The 21,764-nt window shown below is 39.1% G+C and overlaps 4 protein-coding genes across 11 annotated transcripts; 2 read left to right on the top strand and 2 right to left on the bottom strand.

Annotated features, from left to right (window-relative positions):
• Nucleotides 1-552: 552 nt before the first annotated feature.
• On the bottom strand, nucleotides 553-3,138 carry efcab10 (EF-hand calcium binding domain 10). Its single transcript, XM_028029604.1, has 4 exons — nucleotides 2,983-3,138; nucleotides 1,858-2,022; nucleotides 925-1,015; nucleotides 553-799 (listed from the first exon to the last, which is right to left on the bottom strand). Exons 1-4 carry the CDS (start codon nucleotides 3,083-3,085, stop codon nucleotides 754-756), a joined length of 405 nt encoding a protein of 134 aa, XP_027885405.1. The 5' UTR covers nucleotides 3,086-3,138; the 3' UTR covers nucleotides 553-753.
• Nucleotides 3,139-3,609: 471 nt separating this feature from the next.
• On the bottom strand, nucleotides 3,610-7,120 carry uqcc6 (ubiquinol-cytochrome c reductase complex assembly factor 6). 4 transcript variants are annotated; one of them, XM_027999566.1, is made up of 4 exons: nucleotides 5,378-5,509; nucleotides 4,827-4,837; nucleotides 4,590-4,715; nucleotides 3,610-4,098 (listed from the first exon to the last, which is right to left on the bottom strand). In XM_027999566.1, exons 3-4 carry the CDS (start codon nucleotides 4,695-4,697, stop codon nucleotides 3,979-3,981), a joined length of 228 nt encoding a protein of 75 aa, XP_027855367.1. In that variant the 5' UTR covers nucleotides 4,698-4,715; nucleotides 4,827-4,837; nucleotides 5,378-5,509; the 3' UTR covers nucleotides 3,610-3,978. The 4 variants fall into 4 exon arrangements, with proteins under 4 accessions (XP_027855367.1, XP_027855378.1, XP_027855357.1 ...); XM_027999577.1 differs by lacking the exons at nucleotides 4,827-4,837; nucleotides 5,378-5,509 and adding an exon at nucleotides 6,875-7,120; XM_027999556.1 differs by having other exon boundaries at nucleotides 4,827-5,507.
• tdg.2 (thymine DNA glycosylase, tandem duplicate 2) lies at nucleotides 6,003-11,746 on the top strand. Of its 4 annotated transcripts, none has more exons than XM_027999538.1 (10): nucleotides 6,003-6,134; nucleotides 7,463-7,767; nucleotides 7,856-8,055; nucleotides 8,165-8,234; nucleotides 8,909-9,044; nucleotides 9,258-9,340; nucleotides 9,947-10,041; nucleotides 10,131-10,302; nucleotides 10,410-10,548; nucleotides 11,411-11,746. In XM_027999538.1, the coding sequence occupies exons 1-9, from the start codon at nucleotides 6,124-6,126 to the stop codon at nucleotides 10,502-10,504; spliced, it is 1,167 nt and encodes a 388-aa protein (XP_027855339.1). In that variant the 5' UTR covers nucleotides 6,003-6,123; the 3' UTR covers nucleotides 10,505-10,548; nucleotides 11,411-11,746. The 4 variants fall into 4 exon arrangements, with proteins under 4 accessions (XP_027855339.1, XP_027855331.1, XP_027855323.1 ...); XM_027999530.1 differs by lacking the exon at nucleotides 6,003-6,134 and adding an exon at nucleotides 6,141-6,432 and having other exon boundaries at nucleotides 11,414-11,746; XM_027999522.1 differs by lacking the exon at nucleotides 6,003-6,134 and adding an exon at nucleotides 6,141-6,432.
• An 895-nt stretch (nucleotides 11,747-12,641) lies between these two features.
• On the top strand, nucleotides 12,642-21,394 carry tdg.1 (thymine DNA glycosylase, tandem duplicate 1). 2 transcript variants are annotated; one of them, XM_028037440.1, is made up of 11 exons: nucleotides 12,642-12,792; nucleotides 13,341-13,416; nucleotides 15,250-15,416; nucleotides 16,215-16,525; nucleotides 16,626-16,695; nucleotides 17,781-17,916; nucleotides 18,025-18,107; nucleotides 18,207-18,301; nucleotides 19,453-19,624; nucleotides 19,783-19,935; nucleotides 20,631-21,394. In XM_028037440.1, the coding sequence occupies exons 2-11, from the start codon at nucleotides 13,358-13,360 to the stop codon at nucleotides 20,747-20,749; spliced, it is 1,365 nt and encodes a 454-aa protein (XP_027893241.1). In that variant the 5' UTR covers nucleotides 12,642-12,792; nucleotides 13,341-13,357; the 3' UTR covers nucleotides 20,750-21,394. The 2 variants fall into 2 exon arrangements, with proteins under 2 accessions (XP_027893241.1, XP_027893248.1); XM_028037447.1 differs by lacking the exon at nucleotides 13,341-13,416.
• The last annotated feature ends 370 nt before the right edge of the window (nucleotides 21,395-21,764 follow it).

Raw genomic sequence — 21,764 nt, 5'->3', positions numbered from 1 at the left:
TGCTACTTTCTATCGACTAAGCCATTTGGAGATCAAGAAGAGGGAGTGAACACAATATACAGTCATTGAAAGTAGTTTATTTTATTTATTTATTTATTTTATTTAGTAAGCTGATATGATCAGTTACTCAATACTTACATCCCATTTTTACCAAATACTTTTTTACTCACTTGAGTCATTTCTTGGACGACTTCTTTTGACTTTTGCTTGAGTAGAAATATGTTGGAAGTAATGCTCTACTCTTAACTTCAGAAAAAAAAATTTGTATACTCATACACACCTCGTAATTATAGTATAATTATGACACTGCATCCCATAATATAATTACAAGATAGGTAATACCGAGAAAGCAAAGTCATAAATTCTTAAATATTGTCTCATATTAATCAGGTCCCTGTTCTTTGTGTGCTGTACATGAGTTTATGTAAAAATAAAAATTAGCAGCCATAAAATTAAATGTGGCTAATATTAAATAAAAATATGGTTGGTGTGTGGAAAAATACGTTAAGTTAAGTAAAAGTTCAGGCTTAGCGGAAAGACTATTTGACAAGAGTGGATACTAGTATATTTATTAAAATGTACAATATGAAAGAACATAAAAATTGAATCAGAATGAGCACAATTCATCAGGCAACTTCTGCATCTTCCACATGCTTAGCAACTTCATATGTTTTCTACCTGAAGCAAACAAATAATATCTCTATAACATGAAATAAAATAACAGCCGCTGCAGAGGAGGGAGAAAAAAGACTTTCAGTACTTTGCATATGTTGCCGAGTCTCTCTTCAGAACTTCCATCCTAAAAAGTAAAAGAATTAAAAAAAAGAACTCGCTGAACGATTCATAACAAAACATACTATCACATGCATACTCAGCAAGCATACTCATACTATCACATGTACCGACTCAGCAAGCTGCACTTACGCTTCGGTTTTAAATGTTTCGTGGGATATTTTGTCTTTCGCTCTGCCCTCAGGGTTTATGTTGATGTCCTTTATGCCAAGCATGGTCAGAGCTGAGGGGGAGAAACAGTTTTGTAAATAGCAGGCTGGGTTTTGGATAATATTCACACTGAAACGCTGTAAATTACAGCACTGACTGGAATAACATTACCTTTGAAAACATTTGATTAATACATCAAAAGTGGCCTTGTTGAGATCATCAACAATTTGACCTGTACAGATAAATTGTGGTATATTTTCAGGGGTTCCCAAACTTTTCCGTGCTGTGGCCCCGCAAACAGCAGTAGCTTCAGCCGAGGGACCCCCTTCACTAAACCCCACAGGCAATGCTACAAAATGTGTACACAAACATCAGCTTTTAGAATTTTTTTTTTTTTTTAACTAACTTTTAATTACTACATTTTTTTAGAACACTTACACTCCCATGAGTACTTAGCTGGGCTCCTGGTCGGCTCCTTCTGTCTTTTTCTTGTCAGAAACTTGTCCGTTTTGCGCTCACTAGCACAGCTATGCTAGCTTGAGGAGCAAAGCAGCTTGATAAATTTGACTGTCAGAAAGTTGGCTGCCAGTCAAGTTAAATTATTTTAACTTATAACTTATAATAATGATTATAGAGTTTATGATTTTTTAAAAATTATTGGGCAATTTTTTATTTATTTTTTTCTATTTCTCTCCAACATTTTGAGGCCCCCCCTGTTCCTCCCTGGTGGCCACCCCTGTAACACTGGAGTTATAGGGGTGTTTAGATCTTATTATAATTTTAAAACTAAGCTTATTCTTTCACAGCTTCAAGCTTGTTTGTGGTTTTAAGAACCTTAAAAAAAAGGTTTGTTCACGTAAAATAGTTAAGCTACAGTTTTAAGACTTCCTGAAAGCGACCAGCAGCACCACTCACCCTGCTTGTACTGTGCAAAACTGATATACTTCTGGTTAGCGGGATCCATTATACCGCAGACGGCAGTCAGGTTGGAGTTGTCAAACAGATTTGGCCCTCTTATCCCACTTTCCCGGGAAACCTTCAGCAGATCCAGCTGCTCAATGAGAAACTCCTTGGGATTCTCTGAATGACACAATCATCGAACACGTTAACGACGAAGGCAAAACTTACACACACACACACACAAGAGAAATAAATAATGAAAATTAGTCACAGGATCAACACTATGAAGATATTCAGACTAAATATTTTAACTACTGTGACAACAAAGCATCAAAAGATTGTTCTAGCTATCTAGTTGTGATTTGTTGTTGACATACCCTGCAATGGGCTTTAACATTAAATAATTTTTGGCTTTAAATTATTTGTAGGAACTGTTGTTTTTACAGGGTGGAAAGATGGGCCAACAGTAATATTTTTTTCTAACACACATGCCATTTATTTTTGGGGTACATATTTTCAGCCGATCCACCTTGACCTTACACTTTTTGTATCCATCAACAAACATCTGGAATAATGCTGGATGTTTGATAGGCTCAGATGGCTTGGTGTAAAAATAGGATCCATTTTGTTCCTTTGTGTTATTTGGACTTTCAAACTTGAAGAAAAAATCTTTTTACTGGTTGTTGGATCCTACGTCAAAACAAGGCTCGTCATAACTTTTAAGAAAATCTGAATAATACAAAATTGGACCTCAAAGCAAAATTGAATTCTGCTTTATAAGCGTGCTTAGAAAATCCACACTGTATTTATCTTTATGCATTGTGTAAATACTCATTTAGCCCTTATGACTAAAACGGCAAAGATAACTGACTGAAACTTCTCTTTCAGAGTTTAAAGAGTTAGCTTTTGAACTTAATTCAGTGCGAGTTTAATAAGGCAAATAAGCTCAAGGAGCATCTCTACAAAGTACATTTTTTAAAAAGTGAATAGTTGATTAACATTAAAACTCTTGATTGGTGTCAGAATTCAGTGACGGCGACGTTCAACAAACCGTAAATCAGCAGCTGTGGAAAAGAAATGGTGCTAATGAAGCTCACGAGAGACGGACATTCCCTGATTGAGGAGGAAATAAACTCTAACCGGGTCTGTAAAACAGGAGCATGCTGGTCATGTTGTCCATGAGCTCAACAATCTTGTGTTTCTTGAGATATGCTGTCGCGTCTCTCTCTCTCTTGGTCGCCATTGTTTCCTCTTTTCTGTTGAACCGGGTTGCTACGATACCACAGGCCAGGCGCGCGAGCACGGCACCCGTAATACCCACTGCGCGTCAAACCCGACTCCGGAAGCAGGTCTGTAAATAAGTATCAATATGTTTATCTGCTTCTTTTCTTCACTAAAAATATACATTTTATTTACGGTGACCCCATACTTCGAATTTATGTCTTAGAGGCTTAAAAGGACGACGTTCGTCTTTCACAAAAAAGTTAAAAATGCACAAATAATGCATACGTCGCTTCACAGTTTCACTGTAGCGCATATATAGATCTTTATATATATATACTGCTCAAAAAAATAAAGGGAACATTTTAAGTGTTAAACACCTGTTTAAGTGTTCCCTTTATTTTTTTTGAGCAGTGTATATAATTTGTGAGACTGATAAGATACTGCTAGCATTCCAGTTTGACACTTTTATTATTTATACATTTCAAAGTCTAGCTGGAAACCATGGCGGTAATGGGTATTACATGTGTAAATAAAACATTCTAATATCGTTTAACTCTTTTAATCACTTCTCTAAAATAAGCAACATTTAAAATGGACAAACGGTCATCAAAATAATTGTGCTCATGACAATAATTCAGAGACAGCCAAGTGTGATTGCAACTGATTATTATGAATGGATTAAACCGCAGTCTAATGAAAGAAGGCTGGAGGTAATAATGATGCAGGTGAGCAGCCGCGATGCGATGGTTCTATTCTCCAGGTCTCTTTGGCTCAGCTTCATTCAGACATGAAGATTTATTGTCTGTGTACAACATAAGGCAAAAGAGCAACATATCCATTGCAGTTGTTTCATAAGAGACTCTGTCCCAAGGTACATAGTAGTATTTCTTCTGAAAGAAACATATTTCCCCGTCAGTCCACATTTTGTCCTTCTTTAAGCTTCTGAAAGGCGGCAGCAGCTTCCTCTCTAGCTTTGTAACCGTGTAGTTCTGTCTGAAGCTCTCCGGGTTTTGGTGGGATTTCTGGTATACTCTGAAATACAAAACAAAAACCAAGCAATCTTGGTCTGAGCGCCACACTTGCAGTCATAGTCAGAACAAGTGTTGCTATTAAACGATGAAAACATTTCCAGACATATTCTGGGAACATCCTTTTGTTTTACAACGTCAATACATTTCACAAAATTGTTAGCTGATTGCTAAAGTTGTGTCTTCAGACATTAGCGTGTGTGTGTGTGTGTTTGAGCTTGTGTGTGGTGATGAGAAAAAAAATGCGCAACACATTTTCACTTAAATTGTTTTTTAAATGTTTTTTCTTTTGATTGTATGTTGCACGATCAATCCACACTGAAAAACAGACAGCTGGAATAAGTCAAATAAATATTTTTTAAGAATTATTTTTTCTTAAATATTGATGAGGACTGTTTCTAAACTTCTTATCAGAAAGTTTCAAATGACAGAAAAGACAAAAAAAAAAAAAAAACAGAGCTTATACAGTGACAATGGATTCAAGCTGCCTCTTACCAGATCAGGAAGGTAGTACTGATGGACGGCCTGCGCTCCTGCAAACATGGCCAGAACACTGGCTCCCAACATCCGGATGTACCGCGGCCACGACACACCAGCTGGCATCTCTTACGGAGTGATAGCCTGTAGGAGATATGATTGCTCAAATTAATAGTGGGGTAAAAAACAACATAAAAACGCTTTCTACTGTTTGTTACTGGCTTAGTTCGGCACATTTATCTGATCTCTTCTTACCCCTTGAAATCCTCCAAAAGTTCCAGAGAAGGGTTTTATTTTAGTACCCAGCATACAAAAAAAAAAAAAAAATGAGCGCAGTGTCATGTCATTTTCTTATGATTGCTCTTACAGAAAACACTTTTTAGTACATTTGTCTGAATGCAGAAAAATGTATCCCCACACCTTGATCATCCCACCATCAGTGTGGGGATGGTGAGCTCAGCTCTTCCACCACATAAAATATTTCAATTTATCAGTAAAAGTTTTTGACGTACTAATTTTATTTTTGTTTTGTCGTTTTTGTAGTTCTCTATACTTGGGTTTTTAAACCGCAGTATGAACATTACCTGAAAAAGCCATGTTCTAAAAATGTATCAGTATTCCAGCTTAACAGGTTTTTATTTATTTTTTTACATGATCTGTATCTAAATGTTGGTTACATACATGTGGTGAAAGAAGAGAGGTTACAAAGTCCGAGTAAACTAATTTAAATTAGCCCTGACAAAACAGCAGCATGCTAAGCTAAGACATACTTAGCGGAACAGGAAGCGGTGCTTTTACATCCTTACCTTGTTTATTACATCAAACAATAGGTGCTATGTAGAGTTTTTTCTAACCATCTTAAACCACAGTATCTGTCATTGAGACACAAGCAGCACGCAGGTCGTGTTTAGCTAACAATTAGACGATCTATGAGCGGTGACTTCTCACTCTGCATATATTTACGAATGACGCGGTTTCCCGGAGCACTTAGTCAAGTTGCCCCTGAAGTTTCCAGATTGAAAATAACAGGACATTTACCACACCGACGTGAAATCCACAAATTAAAACATATTTCACGTAATGCTGCCTCGAAGCAAGAGGACAGAGATGAATTGTTCACCAAATGCACCGATTGAGATTGGGCTACTGGCCTAACCACGAAGTGATGATCGTGAAAAATATACAATCTTTTCTTTCAACTTTCTTCTATGCTATTGATTTGCGTTGTTGTGCGCCTCGAAAGCAACGTTTATCGCCCCCTAGCGACATTCCACGTTCCTGGCTTTACAGTCGGTTGTGCGTTTTTCCATATTTTAATTACTAAACATTATATACCACTTTAATGGAACGTATTGTACATAAATGTAATTTCACAATTAGTCAGAATATAAAGCACATCGACAGACACAGAATTTTACTCTTGTGGTATACACTATGAGCACTAGGTGGCGGAAGAACGTCAATTAAACCAGATAGAGAAGAAAATGTTGAGCATTTAAATGGTCTTTGTTTTGCGGCTGCTTCGTTTCCGTATGTTAACCTTAATCAGAAAATGTACGACAGGTATGTTCCTACACTCCAGTACGTATTTGGTTCGTTAATGTGCAGCTCGGCCCACAGTTTCAATACACCTGTATAGAATTCCTTCTAGCTGTTAGCAACATTAGCTCTTTCCTCCCTTTAGTAACGATGATTCTTCTTTGTGTGTTAATCGGAGGCATTATTTTGTAACCTAAAGCGTGTCGGTGAGTTTTAGCAGTAGTACAACATTACATTAAAGGTACTGAAATAAGTCGACAGTTAATATGGAGGAAAAGCAGTTTACAGCATTGACGGTTCCCACGGATTATTTTCAGCAGTGGTGAGTTGATGTTGGAGCTGACCGACTGACTGGGGGAACTTCTCATCTTATCTCCCCTCACACACTCATTTTCATGCATGATGGAGAAAATGACGAGACAAGGTGATCAGACTGTACATTCAGGCTTCTTTTGGACTGGTCGCAACATAGCTGGCAATTACATTAACTCGTCAAAAATGCTAAACTCATAAACGTGCTTTGAAAAAAGTTGGTTTCGTATTGATGGGCGAGTGGTTAAAGCTGTTAAAACTACCGCATGTAAAGCAACACACTTGAGAGGAATTGACTTCTCATCCGATACGTAGATGGGAATATAAACACATATGTATGCTCATAGCAAGAAAGAAGAGATGCAGAGCCTTACAACAACAACAACAACAACAAAAAAAAGTAAAGATCTGAAAAGTGCGGTGTGTATTTATATTCAGACCCCAACTCTTACCAGCCTCCCCTGCTCGTCAGTTTCTTTTCTCTGTTCCAGCTGTAACGCCGGTAAAGAAGTGAAGGAGTGTTACCGTGGAGATGGTCTGTTGACTGTGTTAAGCAGTAGTTTTCCTCTACACACGGCATTTTCCATGTAGCTAGAGTCGCAGAAAGGTTGTATTTACACAGGGATTACACGGCACACCTGGACTCCATTTACTGATTGACTTCATAAAGTAATTGGTCGGCACAATGTTTTATTTGGGCAGCATAAATGGGGCAAAATGCTCACTACACTACAATTTTTTTTAAATTTGTAAAATAAATGATAAAAAACGAAAAAGTATTGAATATTTTTGTAAGGCACTGCATATTGCATTCTTCCTTAAATGAGCTGCACACAGTGGCAAATATAATCCACAAAGTGATGTACGTCAGTGCATGGTTGTTTGTAAGTATTGTGTGCATTTTTTCTCTCTCACTCACACTGTTTACCATTAGACATGACAGTTTTCCTTGCCATACGTTCTATTCTGTGTGTGTGTTTGCTCTCCTCATTTATTATTACTATTTTTATTATTATTATTATTATCTATTTTCTCTCTAGGTACCAGGCCAATCAGCAGCACCCCGAGGCTCAATACATGCTACCGTATCACAGCCTGGGCCATTATGCCGACGGCTACATGGAGGAGCCCGTCATGGCGGAGCTGTCTGTCCACAGGGAACCATCGGAAAACCAGGAGCCCTTTTACCACAGCTACCCTCCGGCGTCCGGTCATTACCAGGAGCAGATCGGCCAGCCGAGCTTCAGCGAGCATCTGCAGCACTCGCAGCACCCCCAGCAGACTGAGCATCAGCACATGATCCAGCAGCGGGAACCTGACCTTCAACCTCACGCTCCTCCTCCAGGTAGACTGACGAACCACAAACGAAGCAGAAATGAGACGTTGTGTGGTGTGTGTGTTTTCTTTTGTTCAGTTTCTTTTCTCCGTTCCAGCTGTGACGCCGGTAAAGAAGAAAAGAGGCCGACCGGCTAAGCAGCAGGTGGCGGATAAGGAGGTGAAGGAGGAAATGGATGAAGCCGAAGCTGCCAAAAAGGCCAAGCGGGTTCTGAACCGCTTCAACGGCATGAGCGTGGCTGAAGTTATGGCGAAGACGCTCCCTGACGTCCTGGCCTACAATCTCGACATTTTAATAGTGAGTTGTCTTTTTTTTCTTGGGATTCTGCAACAGTTGATTAGCAGTACCATAAAAATAAAAAATGCTATTTTGCTGCCACGGTAACCCCTTTTATGTTTCTTCTCAGATTGGAATCAACCCAGGACTAATATCAGCCTACAAAGGACGCCATTACCCAAACCCGGGGAACCATTTCTGTATGTTGACGTTCTGTCTGAGTACTGCCTGCAAGCCGAACCCAACTGTGGGGCTGTTATTTGAAATGCTTACTTTACTGCCAAGGCATTTCTGAAAGTGATGCCATGTGCATTCAGCCATCAACAACCTTAAATAAAACAAGGCAGAAATAGTACAAAAAAAATCTTGCAGTATTATATATACTACTATACACTGATCATGTCATTTAAACATCCACAAGTAGCTGTTAAATACAGAAAATGCCGACTGGAAGTAAATTTTTCCTGTTGTTCTGGCGCCCCGTCTAGAACGGCGCCCCTATGCGTCGCATATAATGCACACCCACTTTCTGTGCAACTGTTACACTGTTGTTGTTTTCTTCAAGGTATCCGAGTAATGGGGATTCAATAATAATGCACGAAACGTTCTAGAATTGTATGAACGTCCCTCCACTTCACAACTACATGCGGCTCTGTTGGTTTATTATAATAAAAAAAAATCCTTAAATACATTAAAATTTGTGTTTGTAACTTGACAAAATAGGGGAGAAAAAAAGGTTTTTCTGGGCATAAATATTTCCACGCGATATATCCTGTAGCACTGTTAAATCTGTTTTAGTTGCTCTAGTGAAAAATGTTTTTTTCAGCTTGTTCGCAGATCTAGCGAACAAGAAATTAGTTTTGTTTTTCTGCAGGGAAATGTCTGTTTCTGTCTGGTCTGACTGAACAGCAGCTCAACTACATGCACGACCAGAGCCTGCCTGAGAAATACAGCATCGGCTTCACCAACATGGTGGAGAGGACCACACCGGGCAGCAAGGACCTGTCCAGGTATAAACCACCTGACCATGTGATGTCATTTTAACTCCGAGGGGAAACTCTTAGATTGTTCACTTCGATCAAAATATCAACCTAAGATGCTTACTTTAGAGAGAGAAAAGGAGTGGGGCGAGAACGCACCCATGGGGGACGCCAGTGCTGATGGGGTCCTAGTTTAAAAAATAACATTTTTGTTTTTTTCTGACATTGTTTTCTGTTTGCCAGTAAGGAAATCCGAGAGGGAGGTCGACAACTGCTCGAAAAGCTGCAGAAGTACAAGCCGCTCATCGCCGCTTTTAATGGCAAAGGTAAAAAGAAGCAAACCTGTTGTAGCCATAAGATATCCTACGAACGCAGACACAGACTGTCGCTGCGTCTCCGTTACATACTTTAGCAAAACTTTGTCAGTGTTCAGCCAATGTCGAAAACTACTCCGCAATTGCAAGTGTTTCTGTTAAATAAGAAACACAATTAAAATCTCACGTGAATAAATTTGTTCATGTGATAGGTCATTAAAAAAACCCATCATCCTTCAACTGACTTCCTGTCGATTTCTTCTTCATGGTTTGCGCGCCCGTGTCAGCATTCGGTTGTGACTTGTGTGATGCAAAAAAAATTGTTTCCGTTGCAGTTTTGTTAAATAATCACATTTTGATGCAGCCAAAAAAGAAAAATCACCTCATCCTGGCACCGAAACGTTTTAGCAAAAAACAAGAGATTTTTCAAACTTGCCATGTTTCCACCCATACATTCATTTTCTAACACCCTTTCACCTAGTGGCGTCAGGATTGCCATGTTTCCATTAAGCTAAATTAATTTAGAAACTGCCCAATTATATGGTCAATGGATACGCAGTTACTTGACAGTTAATTGACAAATCAGCAACAATTCTCTTCTACTTTTTTTTTTTCCAGGAATTTATGAAATATTTTGCAAAGAAATCTTTGGTGTAAAGGCCAAGAATCTCGAGTTTGGCCTGCAGCCTTACAAAATCCCAGACACTGAAACGGTACGTGTCGAGCAGAACGCATTTTGATATTGAACCGTACCGCCGGTACCCTGCCGCCTCTTCACGGCATTTATCCCCCGCACCCTCAGGTGTGCTTCCTGATGCCGTCGTCGAGCCCCCGCTGTGCCCAGTTCCCCCGCGCTCAAGACAAGGTGCATTTCTACATAAAGCTGAAGGAACTGCGTGACCAGATGAAAGGCCTGACACCCAACGGGGAGGTGCTGGAGACGCGGTACTCTTTCGACCTGCAGCTGGCTAAAGGTACGTTGCACCACGCCTTTGGGCACCGAAAGAACTGTAGCGTTTTGCAATTATCATTATTTTTTCTGAGAAACTCTTAACCCACGGCTGACGTGTTTGTGCTGCAGAGGACGCTAAAAGGATGGCAATCAAAGAAGAGCAAGTGGATCCAGAATATGAAAGCTGTAGTGGGGTTCATGATGGGGTGAGGCAGAGCAGCTGAGACAGAGGAGAGGAGGACCACAGGCCAACTACTGTAGCACTCAGGTATTGTGTAGCAGTAGGAAAAGACTGGTATTTTGAGCTGGTGTGCAGTACAGACTTTAAATCGCGTCGATCACTGTAACCATTTTAAATTTAGCAAAATGTCACCAAAAAGTTGCGTTTAGCACACATATCGCTATGCTAGCCTAGCCTGGTCACTGCCTTCCTACACAATTCTCATCTCCCTTCACTGCACTGCTTGAGATTTCTCCCATTGACCTGGATTTGTTCTGTAGAATCTCAATAGGGCCAATCAGCGAACAGAAGAAGTTGTGAACGATGACGTTGTCTGTTGTCTGCCTGTAGTTTTAGCAATGGCAGAGGAGGAAGCGAGCGTTACCGACTGGGTAGAATTTAAGACTTCAACAGAGTCCATGCCTCTAGGAAGAAACCGTACATTATCTCATTAAATTACTTGCTGTCTTAAATTAAAATGCTGTCTACATCGTTTTAAACTTTGTGATTGTGAGCGTGAGTGAGAACAAAAATAGCAACAGGTATTTTGTTCCATATAACACAGTAGGAGTGTAACAGGTAAACCTTCTATGGATGCAAACTCCACTAAAAACCCACCTGTTTAGGATTATATTTGAAACGTAATCAATTACAAATTTATTGATGGAACCTGACTTAATGTCGTGTTTTGATTGTTGATTCTATGTTGCATTGTGTTTCTGCGTTTGACATGATGTAAAGCACTTTGAAATGCCTTGCTGCTGAAATGTGCTATACAAATAACATTTGATTGGATTTGGTTTGTACTCTAATGGAGTTATAATTGACGACTTCTGATCGGCTTATAAGAAAACAAAAACATTGCAGATTTATATGTGCATTGTGTAATTTTTTTTTCTTTCTTTCACAGAAGTAGTCTATACACAAATGGCACCGTTGGGGTTGTAAGCTCAGAAATATTTCTTACCTGAACGAGTCGCAAGGTAAATCAGCCTGGAAACGAAAGAAGACTGTGCTGCACCTGCGGAACTGCCACGAAGAGACCTCAGCTATTTTTCTAACAGTCTGGTATCTGTTTTTATGGTATTTTTTATCACTATTTATTGCATCATGTAAATTTGTTTCAAGTGAATTCTTTTCTATTTTGATACAGTTGTATCTTATGATTTATTTGCTGTATACATGGATTATTGAATTATGTCTTTGATTTGTAAGCACGGCTTTATTAAATCTCGTCTAAAGGTGACCGGCTCAGTGTGCGTTTTTTTTTTTTAAATAGCTTCTGACCTACGTTTAAGAAGATTTTCATGGTGTTTAAAGAAATTCAAAGGGACACTGAAAATACATTGGATTTCAAAGGGGGAAATTGATTGGATAATGTGTTTAAAAACTGAAGGATGGTACCTCATTTGATGTAATTTAAACTTAGCAGCTTTAAGAGGGGTGAATTCGAAGACCTTGCAGTCCTCTTTCTGAGATAATTTCAAGATACCAAGGTCGTTTTTTGGCCAGGTGAGGTCAGCAGAGATCTGTACTACAACAAATTTAATGATTTTGCACAGTTGGTGATGTTGAAGGGTTTTTTTGTTTCCCCGTAGCGGAAAAAACTTTAAAAATTTGCTAAATACTAAATTCACTCAATTTAAATAGAAAATATTTGACAATGCTACAGATACAAGCCAACATGAAAATGAAACTTTTAACTATTTTTGAGTTCGACAAATGTGGTGTCAAACTAGAATTTATTGGCAGACTTACAACAATAAAAGACTGAAATTGAAACTCCAAATCAGAATTGTTTAAAAAATAAAGTCAAGGAAACTCCGTAGTCGGTTTTCAATTGTCGTGCCTTTTAAGCAAATGAACGTTTTACTATCGCTGCACTAAGCATGGCCCTTTAAATACTACTATCGGCCAATCGCAGACAATCTCGCGGTGTTTGAAAGTCTGGCGGCTCATACCAACTCTACAATAGGTGTAGTGTGGATATATTCTTTGAGATATACGGTGCTATTGAAATGTGAAAACGTAACATTTGTAAACGGAATCAATTAAGATTTAAACAAAAGACTTTCCTTCGCAAAATTATAACGTCCTTGTCATTTTTGTCTCCTATCCACCCCTGCGTGGGGAACATGAGCTGTTCCCGTGTCAAAGTTGGCCGGTTGGCTTGTCATGTCTTTGTTGCTTCTGTAGCGCCGCCAGAAACTGTGCATTGAAGTGTGGCTCTGATGGGTTATAAGCTGATATTGTCATAAGAGAGAGCAAAAGTTTTAACCTGATTCTCACGAGGTATGTTGACTTCCTTAAACAGCAACAAGAAACTGAATGTTCAGAGTTTCTTTCGGGTTTTCTCTCAGTGGAGCGCGGCGGCTAGGTTAATGGACCAGCTAGCTGTTGGCTAGCATTAGCTGTGTTTGTGGCACTGTTGGTAAACATTAATAAACAGTTGGGGGTACATGCCATTACACTGAATATGAAACATGGTCTAATATGAAGCGTATTCAATTAATTGCTAATAATATGCTCCAAACCTACGTAATAAAAGCTAAGCTGGAACCGTCTTCCATTTCATTAGTTATTGTGTTGGCTGTGTCTTTAGAGGGGAAAGCAGCTGCATCCCTTTGTTGTCAAGGAAACTACTCCTGGCTGACTGTACTGTAATGGTCCATCGCCATAGTTTGTTTGATGTTCATGTTTGTCTTTAATTTTCCTTGTTGGATGATATAAAGCTAGCACATGCATTCACTTTCATACCCTGTCCTACATTTGTGTGCTAAGCAACCTGTTCAGCCAGCGGCTATGTTTCCTCAATATGCATGTTGATTTATTTGATAAAGTGAAAAAGAGCCTAAAGATGGAGGAAAAGCTGAATGGATCACTGCCTGTTGTCTCCCCGGAGTATCTTCATCAGTGGTGAGTCTTCCTCCTCACCAGTGTAGCCAGGAAGTAATCCGTGTGTGTGTGTGTGTGTGTGTGTGTGTGTGTGTGTACAAAGCCTCTCAATGGAAATGAAAGCATGTGCATAGGCCTGTCACTTTAAAACAATTAATCGCATGATAAATTTAAAGAGACTCCATCATTTTAATTTGCTTGATTTATCGTTTTTCTCTTTTCTCTCTCTTTTTAATCAAATCCTGAATGACAAAAGTCTTCAATCTGGTGCTTTCTGGACTCAACTATCTCGGTTTGAAAGATCATTTTGTTTACAGAGACTTCATAGTTCGTTTTATTTGTTGTTTTGTTTATTTACTTTGGATATTTAAAATGTCTTCCAGTTCCAGTGTTTAAATGTTCATTAGAATTGAAAGTCTATTGATCTTTGAGAAAGTGTTCTTGCATTATTATGCCATTACCGGTAAAGCATATGAAAATCGTATCGAAACAACGATGTTATCGTTTATCGCAATAACTTCTGGGACAATTGATCATCTAACAGTATTTGTTATTGTGACATGCTTACATATGCACTTATTCACCCTTTTGCTTTTGTCCTACCACTGTCATCATCATTCCATAGGACGCTGACCATGAATGATGATTAATAGTAATATGAGTTGTAATATAATGTCAATCAATACCAGGAAAATAAAGAACCTGGAATAATTTTTTTTTTTCTTAAGACAAATGTGTACAAACTATTTCTCAACTGCTAGAAAATGTGTTTTGGTTTTATTTCTCTACGACTTTTTACGGCATTAGTGGCATTTATTGAACAGTAAGTAGACAGAAATGACGAGAGAGAAGAGAAAAAGAAGAAGAGGAAGACGTACAGGAAGTTGCCGGGACCGAGAATCGGACTCAGGACTATCTCTGCGATTGGTGCACAATCTCCACCAACTGAGCCAACCAACGCACTAGCAAATACTTTAGTTAGGAAATATGTCAGCCGCTGCTTTAGCTTTAAACACTGACATGTTATTATGTTTCTGGCTCCGCATAATTAAACCGAATGAAATTTACATACAATTGAATGTCATCATTTTAAAAACTGACCACAAGAAATAGATTATGACGGGACTTTTTCGACCCCTTCAGTCAAAATGACGGACAACTACAAAAATCTAGATCCTCCTCGTCCATCTGGAAATGAAAGTGGGCTAATGCAGTGCATTCTGGGATTTATAGTTTTTTGTTACGTGTAGTTCAGTCCTTCATGACTGGAGGCCCAACAGATTATCAAAAGTCTTCTTTCCTCAGTTAAAACGTTCACACCAAAGGGCGTTGCTGGCAGTATGGTCCGTTCACTGAACTAAAAATCGGCTGCACTTATTGGTCATGGCTGATAAAGCAGAAAATTTGCCCGTTTTATTCACTTGGCAATTTCTTTTAATTAGCTCCATTCACTGTACTGTGAGTTATATTTGCAAAAATAATTAAATGCTATGTTTTTATTAAAAATTGTTTCAGAAAGGTGGTACCTGACTTTGTGCTTATGAATAATAAATCTTAGAGGACTGCAGAATTTTGAATGTATTCCTACAAGACTTATTGCCTTCATAATATTAGTTTATGCTGATTATTATATTAAAATGCTTGATATTGACAGTAATAACTGCATTTGGTATTTAAGCGCATTATCTTATGATCTGATTTTTTATTTTAAATACATTTTTAATAATAATAATAATAAAAAAGGCAGTGGTTGGATTAACAATATTAAGGTCTCTTTTATTCCACAGAACACCCCGGGGGCCTTATCCTTACAATCTTATAATTTCATGTTTCATTGATATTGTTCTACCATAGGGTTCGGTCCGCCCAGCAGTTTCAAGCTCTCCAGGCTCAGTACGCCAACTTCAACCCTCAACATCAGTTCCACTACCCCGAGAGCCCGACTGCGGAGGCGGCCAGGGCCCACATGGCCAACCCAGAGCCCACCATGGAGCAGACGGAACCTGCTGACCTGACTAAACGTACTGGGAAGATTTTTAAATAATAACAAAACATGCGCGGTTTAGAGAGTCTTGTTCTGAATGTTCACATTCATGCCAATTCCTGCTCTTTGAATCTGTGTGAAAATGCATTGTTGTTTAAAGGGGCAGTATTTTGTATTTTCCGGGCACATAGTGTTAACTTCAGTTGTTATCAAACACGACTTGAAAGAACTCTGACGTTGTAATTTATCGCCTGGAAATTGGGCCTCTGTCTCTTTAAAAACTCCTGCTCTTTCTGAAACTCCGCCTTCAAGAAGTCAACACAACATGGCTCTGCTATTAACCCTTTCACGTTTTTACTGAGAAGTAGCTCCTATAATAAGCTCAGCAGGTGCTAATGTTTGCTAATTGCTGCTGGCTAGTCTGAAGGAGCTGAGTGGGGAACGGCTGCTCTGTGAGGCAGAAGCTTGGAAACTACAGCTCAGAGGAGGAGCTTTGTCCTCGAAGGCGGAGCTAGGTCCACCCAGGTGTTTTGTACAGCTATATTGTTGCCATGGAGATTAAGAGATTTCTCAGACATGCATAAAAGAGTCAAAGCAACACTCCAGGTTTGCTTTTGATGAGGGAATAACATTATAACATGATGGGAAGCTCAAAAAAGTTTATTTTATATAATACTGCACCTTTAAAATGAAACATAGGAATCTAATATTAAAGGAATTAAGTCTATCTGGAGATGTTGTAACACCAGTGTGTTATCACAGTCTGAGGCAACAACAACCATCAATCATAAAGTTCTAAAAGATAGTTTTTGTTGTACAACCTTTTTTCTTCTAGCTCCAACTAAAAAGAGAGGTAGACCAGCTCAACCCAAGGAACCAAAGCCCCCCAAAATCCCCAAAGCACCAAAAGCCCCGAAGGTCCCGAAAGCACCAAAACCACCGAAAGACCCAAATGCACCAAAAGCTAAACCAGGTCCAAAACCCAAGAAGGCCGCTGAGGCTCAGGGTGAGGGCAAGCAGGAGAAGATCGATGAGAGCTTCAAGAAGGTGAAGAGGAAAGTGGACCGCTTCAAAGGGATGACGGAGGAGGAAGTCATGAAGAAGACATTGCCCGACCTGCTGGATTACAACCTGGACTATGTCATTGTAAGGTCCAGTTTTTACCTGATTCTCCATGTTGGAGAGGCTGTGTTTGGAGGGACTTCAGGGTTTTGGTAACCGTAGTGGCATCTTGTTTTGTTTGCAGATTGGTATAAACCCAGGACTGATGGCAGCTTTTATTGGCCGGTGGTTTCCAGGACCTGGAAATCATTTTTGTGAGTTCTGATGCGACGGTTATTTTTCATTTGTGTCAAAGTAGTAACAATGTGCCTGTAGTGCCACCATAGATTGAATACACATGATGTTGTGCAGTTTAACCCTTTGAATCTTAAGTTTTGAATCTCCGCCTGGATATATTTGCTTACTTTAATTGTACAAAGTTCTTTAGATGTCCTCTGAGTAAATGTATTTGCCCATTTATCCATAAGAACTGGAACTTTCAATATGTAGCGAGTTATTTTTGCAATTTGCCGTCTATTAAAAGAGCGCCCCTGAGATTAATTTCACTCCCTACGCTACAGCTCTGCTACAGCGGGGATGGAATTACTGTAATAACCTGATATTGGCTGGAAATTTCACCCAATATTTGGCTGAAATATTGGTTGGAATTTTTCATAGCGCAAATGTTGCGAAATTATGGCACTGCAAATTTGGCAGGATCGTTTGGCCGAGAAGGGTTAAAGACATTTTCACATTGATCCTTTTAGGCATTTCCCATACTTTCTAGTTCTTCGTGGGCTTCAGTTTGTAAGGCTAGGGAAAACAGTGGCCGTTTTAGTTGAACTATTAACAAAATTTGTAATTTTGATCAAAATTTAAGAGTCAGGGCGCCAGGAAATAACAGCCAAACGGTTATCAGCCTCGGTTATTGCTTAGAAACAGCTGCAGTATGAGGTTTTGCATTGAAAAGTTTTGGAAATGAGGCCAAATTAGTCATAAGCTGCACATTTCAGACATGATGGTTTTGATGTTGTAAGTATCTGTCGGCGTAAGCGAGGTTGATTCTAAGTTTGTTTGTTTTTTGTGCCAATTCAGCGTTAATCCAAGCCTGCTACGATCACTACTTGAGAAACAACACAGTTGTTTGCGTTGGTGGGTTTACTACATCATCAAGTGTTGCATTCATGATCTTAATTCTTATAGGAATTTTTTTTTATAGGAATTTCTGAAGATTAGTGAAATATATGAATTTGGAAATGGGTTCTGTTTGGGACCGGATGAAATCTACTCCCACCTTTGGTTGTTTTTAGGGAGCCACTAACATTTGTTTATGTTCTAAACACGGATTGGCTTTTCCCAGGGAAATGCCTGTTTCTGTCTGGATTTACCGAGGAGCAACTCAACCACATGCACGACACAACGCTGCCGGTCAAATACAAAATGGGCTTCACCAATATGGTATCCAGGGCAACACCGGGGAGCAAAGACCTCTCCAGGTAGCCATGTGAACTGATGAATAATAAAAAAAGAAAGAAAAATCTTAAGATCTCCACTTCAGATTTTGGTAAAATGCTGCATTCTATGTTATTTTTCTCCCCCATCAGTAAAGAATTGCGAGAAGGAGGGAAAATTCTCGTGGAGAAGTTGAAGAAGTACAAACCGCTCATTGCTGTGTTCAATGGAAAATGTACGCTCCCCACCACCACCACTACCACCATCAATTCAGTGATGTTCAGAGTAACACTGATTTGATACAAAGTAACATCGCATTTTTTTTTCTTCCCAGGTATCTATGAAATGTTCTGCAGGGAATTGTTTGGCAAGAAACCGCAAAAGCTGGAATTTGGTTTGCAGCCGCACAAGATCCCAGAATGTGACGTGGTGAGAGCAGAAATCTGCCTTTACATTTACGTCACTGTAATACATAAAATGTTTTAAAAATGACAAACGCGCAGAAGCTCCAGAGGAACAACAACACCTGAGCATTCAGCAGTGGTGTTCACAAACTTCAATAGACTTTATTTCTGTACATTTGTTGAGTGGTGTCGGGGGCGGAGCGGTTTGTCGCACGTTGCAGTTTTCGTGTATCAGAATAAAGGAGGCTGAACACAATGCACGCCACGGATTTTTGTTGGCAAAACTAAATATTTCATTTTCCTTTTATTCCTCAGTCGTACACGGCTTTGTGTTGGAGATCACATGAAATACAAAGAAAATTCGCTCAGGATTGTGCTTGTAACATTCAACGGCAGGAGTAAATATCTGCCAAATTTTTTTTTATTAATTTCAGAAATTTTCCAGAAAAAAATGCAAGGATATTTTTTGAGCTTGAAGAGTTGAAAATTTGCTGTAAAAAAAAACAACAAAAAAAAACACTATGAAATTTTTAGATTAATCTCAGAAATTTTGGAGGACAAAAAACACAAAACATTTTCAACTTTTTGAAACTCAAGAAATGTCTTGAGTTGTTTTGGCGGGAATGTTTTGTGTGCAACAGTCTTAAGACGCCATCTTGGTAACATTATAAAATGTGGAAAAGTAAAAAAAGAAAAAAACGTTGCATGGCGGTGTGTAGTGTGGCTTACAGTGCTATCAGCCAGTTTGAAAAAAAAAATTAATAGGCAACTCCAAACTTAACATAGAGGACCTTTGTTTACTTTTTGGTCAGAAGAAAAAAAATCTAAAATGAATCACACCAGTGTTATAAAAATGTTCAGCGATTAAAACAATCACCACAGCCAGTTGGTAACATTTGTCAGACTTTAAAAAGCTATATTTTCTTTTGCAACATGAATATTTTTTTAATATCCCAACCTAAGCTGTCAAATACGGTTTTGTTCTCACGTACTTCCCAGACAAAAGCTATTATTTCAAACTGCTAATAATGTGCTGAAAAGGTAAATGACGCCTCGTCATCAGATCCGTCTCAGTAGTAAACAAAGATCACCTGTTGCTAATTGAAACACTTCTACAGGCAGCTTAGCATTTATAAACTACAGAGATTCTTCTCCATTGATTGGTTGCCCCTCCAGGCCTTGTACCTGATGCCTTCCTCCAGCGCCCGCTGTGCCCAGTTTCCTCGCGCTCAGGACAAGGTTCACTTCTACATCAAACTGCGGGAGCTCCGGGATCAGCTGAAGGGCACCCGGAAAGCTGCCGAGATCGAGGAAGTCAACTACACATTCGATCTTCAGTTAGCTAAGGGTAGGCTTCGCTATCAATATGCATATGTCAGCTAGATAAGCTAGAGTAAATGATTTAAACCCTTTTACACATTAATATTACAGCAAGATAGTCGGTTTGATTTGAGTTTCATTCATTCATTGATTTTTGATTTTTTCCCCCCCCCCGAACGCCAACAGAGGATGCGAAGAGGTTAGCAATAAAGGAGGAGCAGTATGACCCGGGGTATGAGGATGCCTACGGCGGCGCGTATGTGGAGAGAGGAGCTGAAGAAGGCCAGGCCAATAGCCAGACCAACGGTCACTGTACGCTCTCATCTACCGCGAACTCAGGTAACTACCAGCAGATGGCTAAACCTGAAACGAATCCTAACAGGATATAATAATGGGATTTATTTGAAACATGAGCCACTAAGGTGGCATCTTAAATCATTTATCTATACTTAATTTGGGGCTCTCACTCAGGTTGTTTTCTCAAGCCATGAAAAAAACAGCTTGAGAACAAGCTTAAATTAAGGAATTTAAGACTCCTTAAAACGTCTCAAAGTCACACTCCTAAAATTAAGGCCTTAAAATGTCTTGTGTTCATTTTTTTAAAAGTAAGTTGGCCTTAAATAAGTTAATCACAGATCTTAAATTTTGCCGTGACAGAACTATCTAATCTAATTCTATGTTTTCTGGGACTTTTCTGTTAGCTAAAAGTTTGAGTTGCACTCAGGCATTTTCATTGTGTTCTGTGACTCAATCCGATTGAGGCCACTGCTAACTAGCTGATAAAATACACTAACTATCTAGCTCGCTAGCTTTTTTGAGTCATAGATGCAAATTTATTGCATCTCGACGAATTTTATACATTTCTGTGGAGATATAGGTCTTAAATTCCATTCATAATGTCTTTAATAGGCCTTAAAATGTCTTAAATTGAAAGTAAGTTGAAAATCCTTTCAAGGGCCATGCTTTTGACGCCGCTGGCATAATGCAATCAATAATCCTCCGTCTACATCTGTCCCTTTGTGGCCCGTCCTCAGAAGGAGCACAGGAGGCGACCACATCTCAATCAGAGGGTCAGCTCCCAGACGGACAGTGGATGACCCAGTCATTTGCCGATGAGATTCCCAACATCGGACCAAACGCTGGCAGCGTGTGAGGAAGACGAGAAAAGTCTTCGTTACCTTCCAGAGACATTAGCTAACTCGGTCTCCAAACCGCAGTCGGTTAGGTTTTAGATATTCCCTTTTTTTCTATTCTTTTCTTAGCAAAGTGGAGTATAAACACATTTAGGATTTAACTGAAACTGCAGAATGTTGTTTTTTCTGCACATTTTATTTTTGTTGTGTTTTTTTTTATATTCATGAGCCATTTTACATGTGTAAATCAGGGACATAACTGGCTGTCTTTGTAGACATTTGTGTATTTAAGCATTTGTTTTTAATCGCTGTGTTGTTGAGGACTGCACTGTGCTGCAGTTGGAGTCAACATTATAATCTACTGTGTCCAGGTTATCCTTAAGCTCGACCTCTCTGGAGGGAAGGATCGAACCATTACTGCTACACTCAAGGTGCTATGAACTGATACGATGCACAGTAACGACTCGTTGAAACCACATATTAATGTCATTGGTCCTACAGCTGGATGGCTGACTAGCCTTTCAAAGTTACACAACCTATAATGGTTTTCATTAATCTTTTCTTTTTTGTTTGTTTTTACTTTAGATGCTTTGGATTATGGTATGTTTATTAAATGTCATTGGATTTTAATGAAACATTTCTTGATTAAAATGCTATTCTACTGATTCATCACTCACGTTATGGGATTTCTGCACAATCCCATAAAGTCAATCACATGTGATTAAAATCAGTCCGATGTGATTGATTTAACCTAACAGCATTTGCTTAAATGCCATATTTCTGCTTTTTACGCAAATCTCTCTGTTTATATGAGTTTGGGAATTTACTGTAAATGTCAACCAATGCCTAAGTTAATGTAAAAAAGCAAGCCCTCCCATAAATTGGTGTTATGTTTTAGACAATCCACGACAGGTACCAGGGTTCTCTGCACTGTCGAAAAAAGAACTATAACGTATTAAAAAAACAACAACACATTTGCTATTTTCAATAATGAATCAAGTCTAGTGTTTTACAGCTTTCTCTTTATGTGAATTT

Source organism: Xiphophorus couchianus, chromosome 2 (genome assembly GCF_001444195.1).
Source record: "Xiphophorus couchianus chromosome 2, X_couchianus-1.0, whole genome shotgun sequence".
Taxonomy (NCBI): Eukaryota; Metazoa; Chordata; class Actinopteri; order Cyprinodontiformes; family Poeciliidae; genus Xiphophorus; species Xiphophorus couchianus.
The sequence above is the reverse complement of the archived record's forward strand: the minus strand, read 5'-3'. Positions and strand labels throughout refer to the sequence as shown.

Coding starts and splice junctions, on each gene's coding strand:
- uqcc6 (XM_027999577.1), bottom strand. CDS start 4,697: ATGCCAGCTGGTGTGTCGTGGCCGCGGTACATCCGGATGTTGGGAGCC. Junction 4,099..4,589: donor AGTACTACCTTCCTGATCTG/GTAAGAGGCAGC, acceptor TTTGTATTTCAG/AGTATACCAGAAATCCCACC.
- efcab10 (XM_028029604.1), bottom strand. CDS start 3,085: ATGGCGACCAAGAGAGAGAGAGACGCGACAGCATATCTCAAGAAACAC. Junction 1,016..1,857: donor TTTTGCACAGTACAAGCAGG/GTGAGTGGTGCT, acceptor TCTCCCCCTCAG/CTCTGACCATGCTTGGCATA. Junction 800..924: donor GAAACATTTAAAACCGAAGC/GTAAGTGCAGCT, acceptor TTTACTTTTTAG/GATGGAAGTTCTGAAGAGAG.
- tdg.1 (XM_028037440.1), top strand. CDS start 13,358: ATGGAGGAAAAGCTGAATGGATCACTGCCTGTTGTCTCCCCGGAGTAT. Junction 15,417..16,214: donor ACCTGCTGACCTGACTAAAC/GTACTGGGAAGA, acceptor TTTTTCTTCTAG/CTCCAACTAAAAAGAGAGGT. Junction 19,625..19,782: donor CGATCTTCAGTTAGCTAAGG/GTAGGCTTCGCT, acceptor GAACGCCAACAG/AGGATGCGAAGAGGTTAGCA.
- tdg.2 (XM_027999530.1), top strand. CDS start 6,377: ATGGAGGAAAAGCAGTTTACAGCATTGACGGTTCCCACGGATTATTTT. Junction 8,056..8,164: donor ACAATCTCGACATTTTAATA/GTGAGTTGTCTT, acceptor GTTTCTTCTCAG/ATTGGAATCAACCCAGGACT. Junction 9,341..9,946: donor CGCCGCTTTTAATGGCAAAG/GTAAAAAGAAGC, acceptor TTTTTTTTCCAG/GAATTTATGAAATATTTTGC.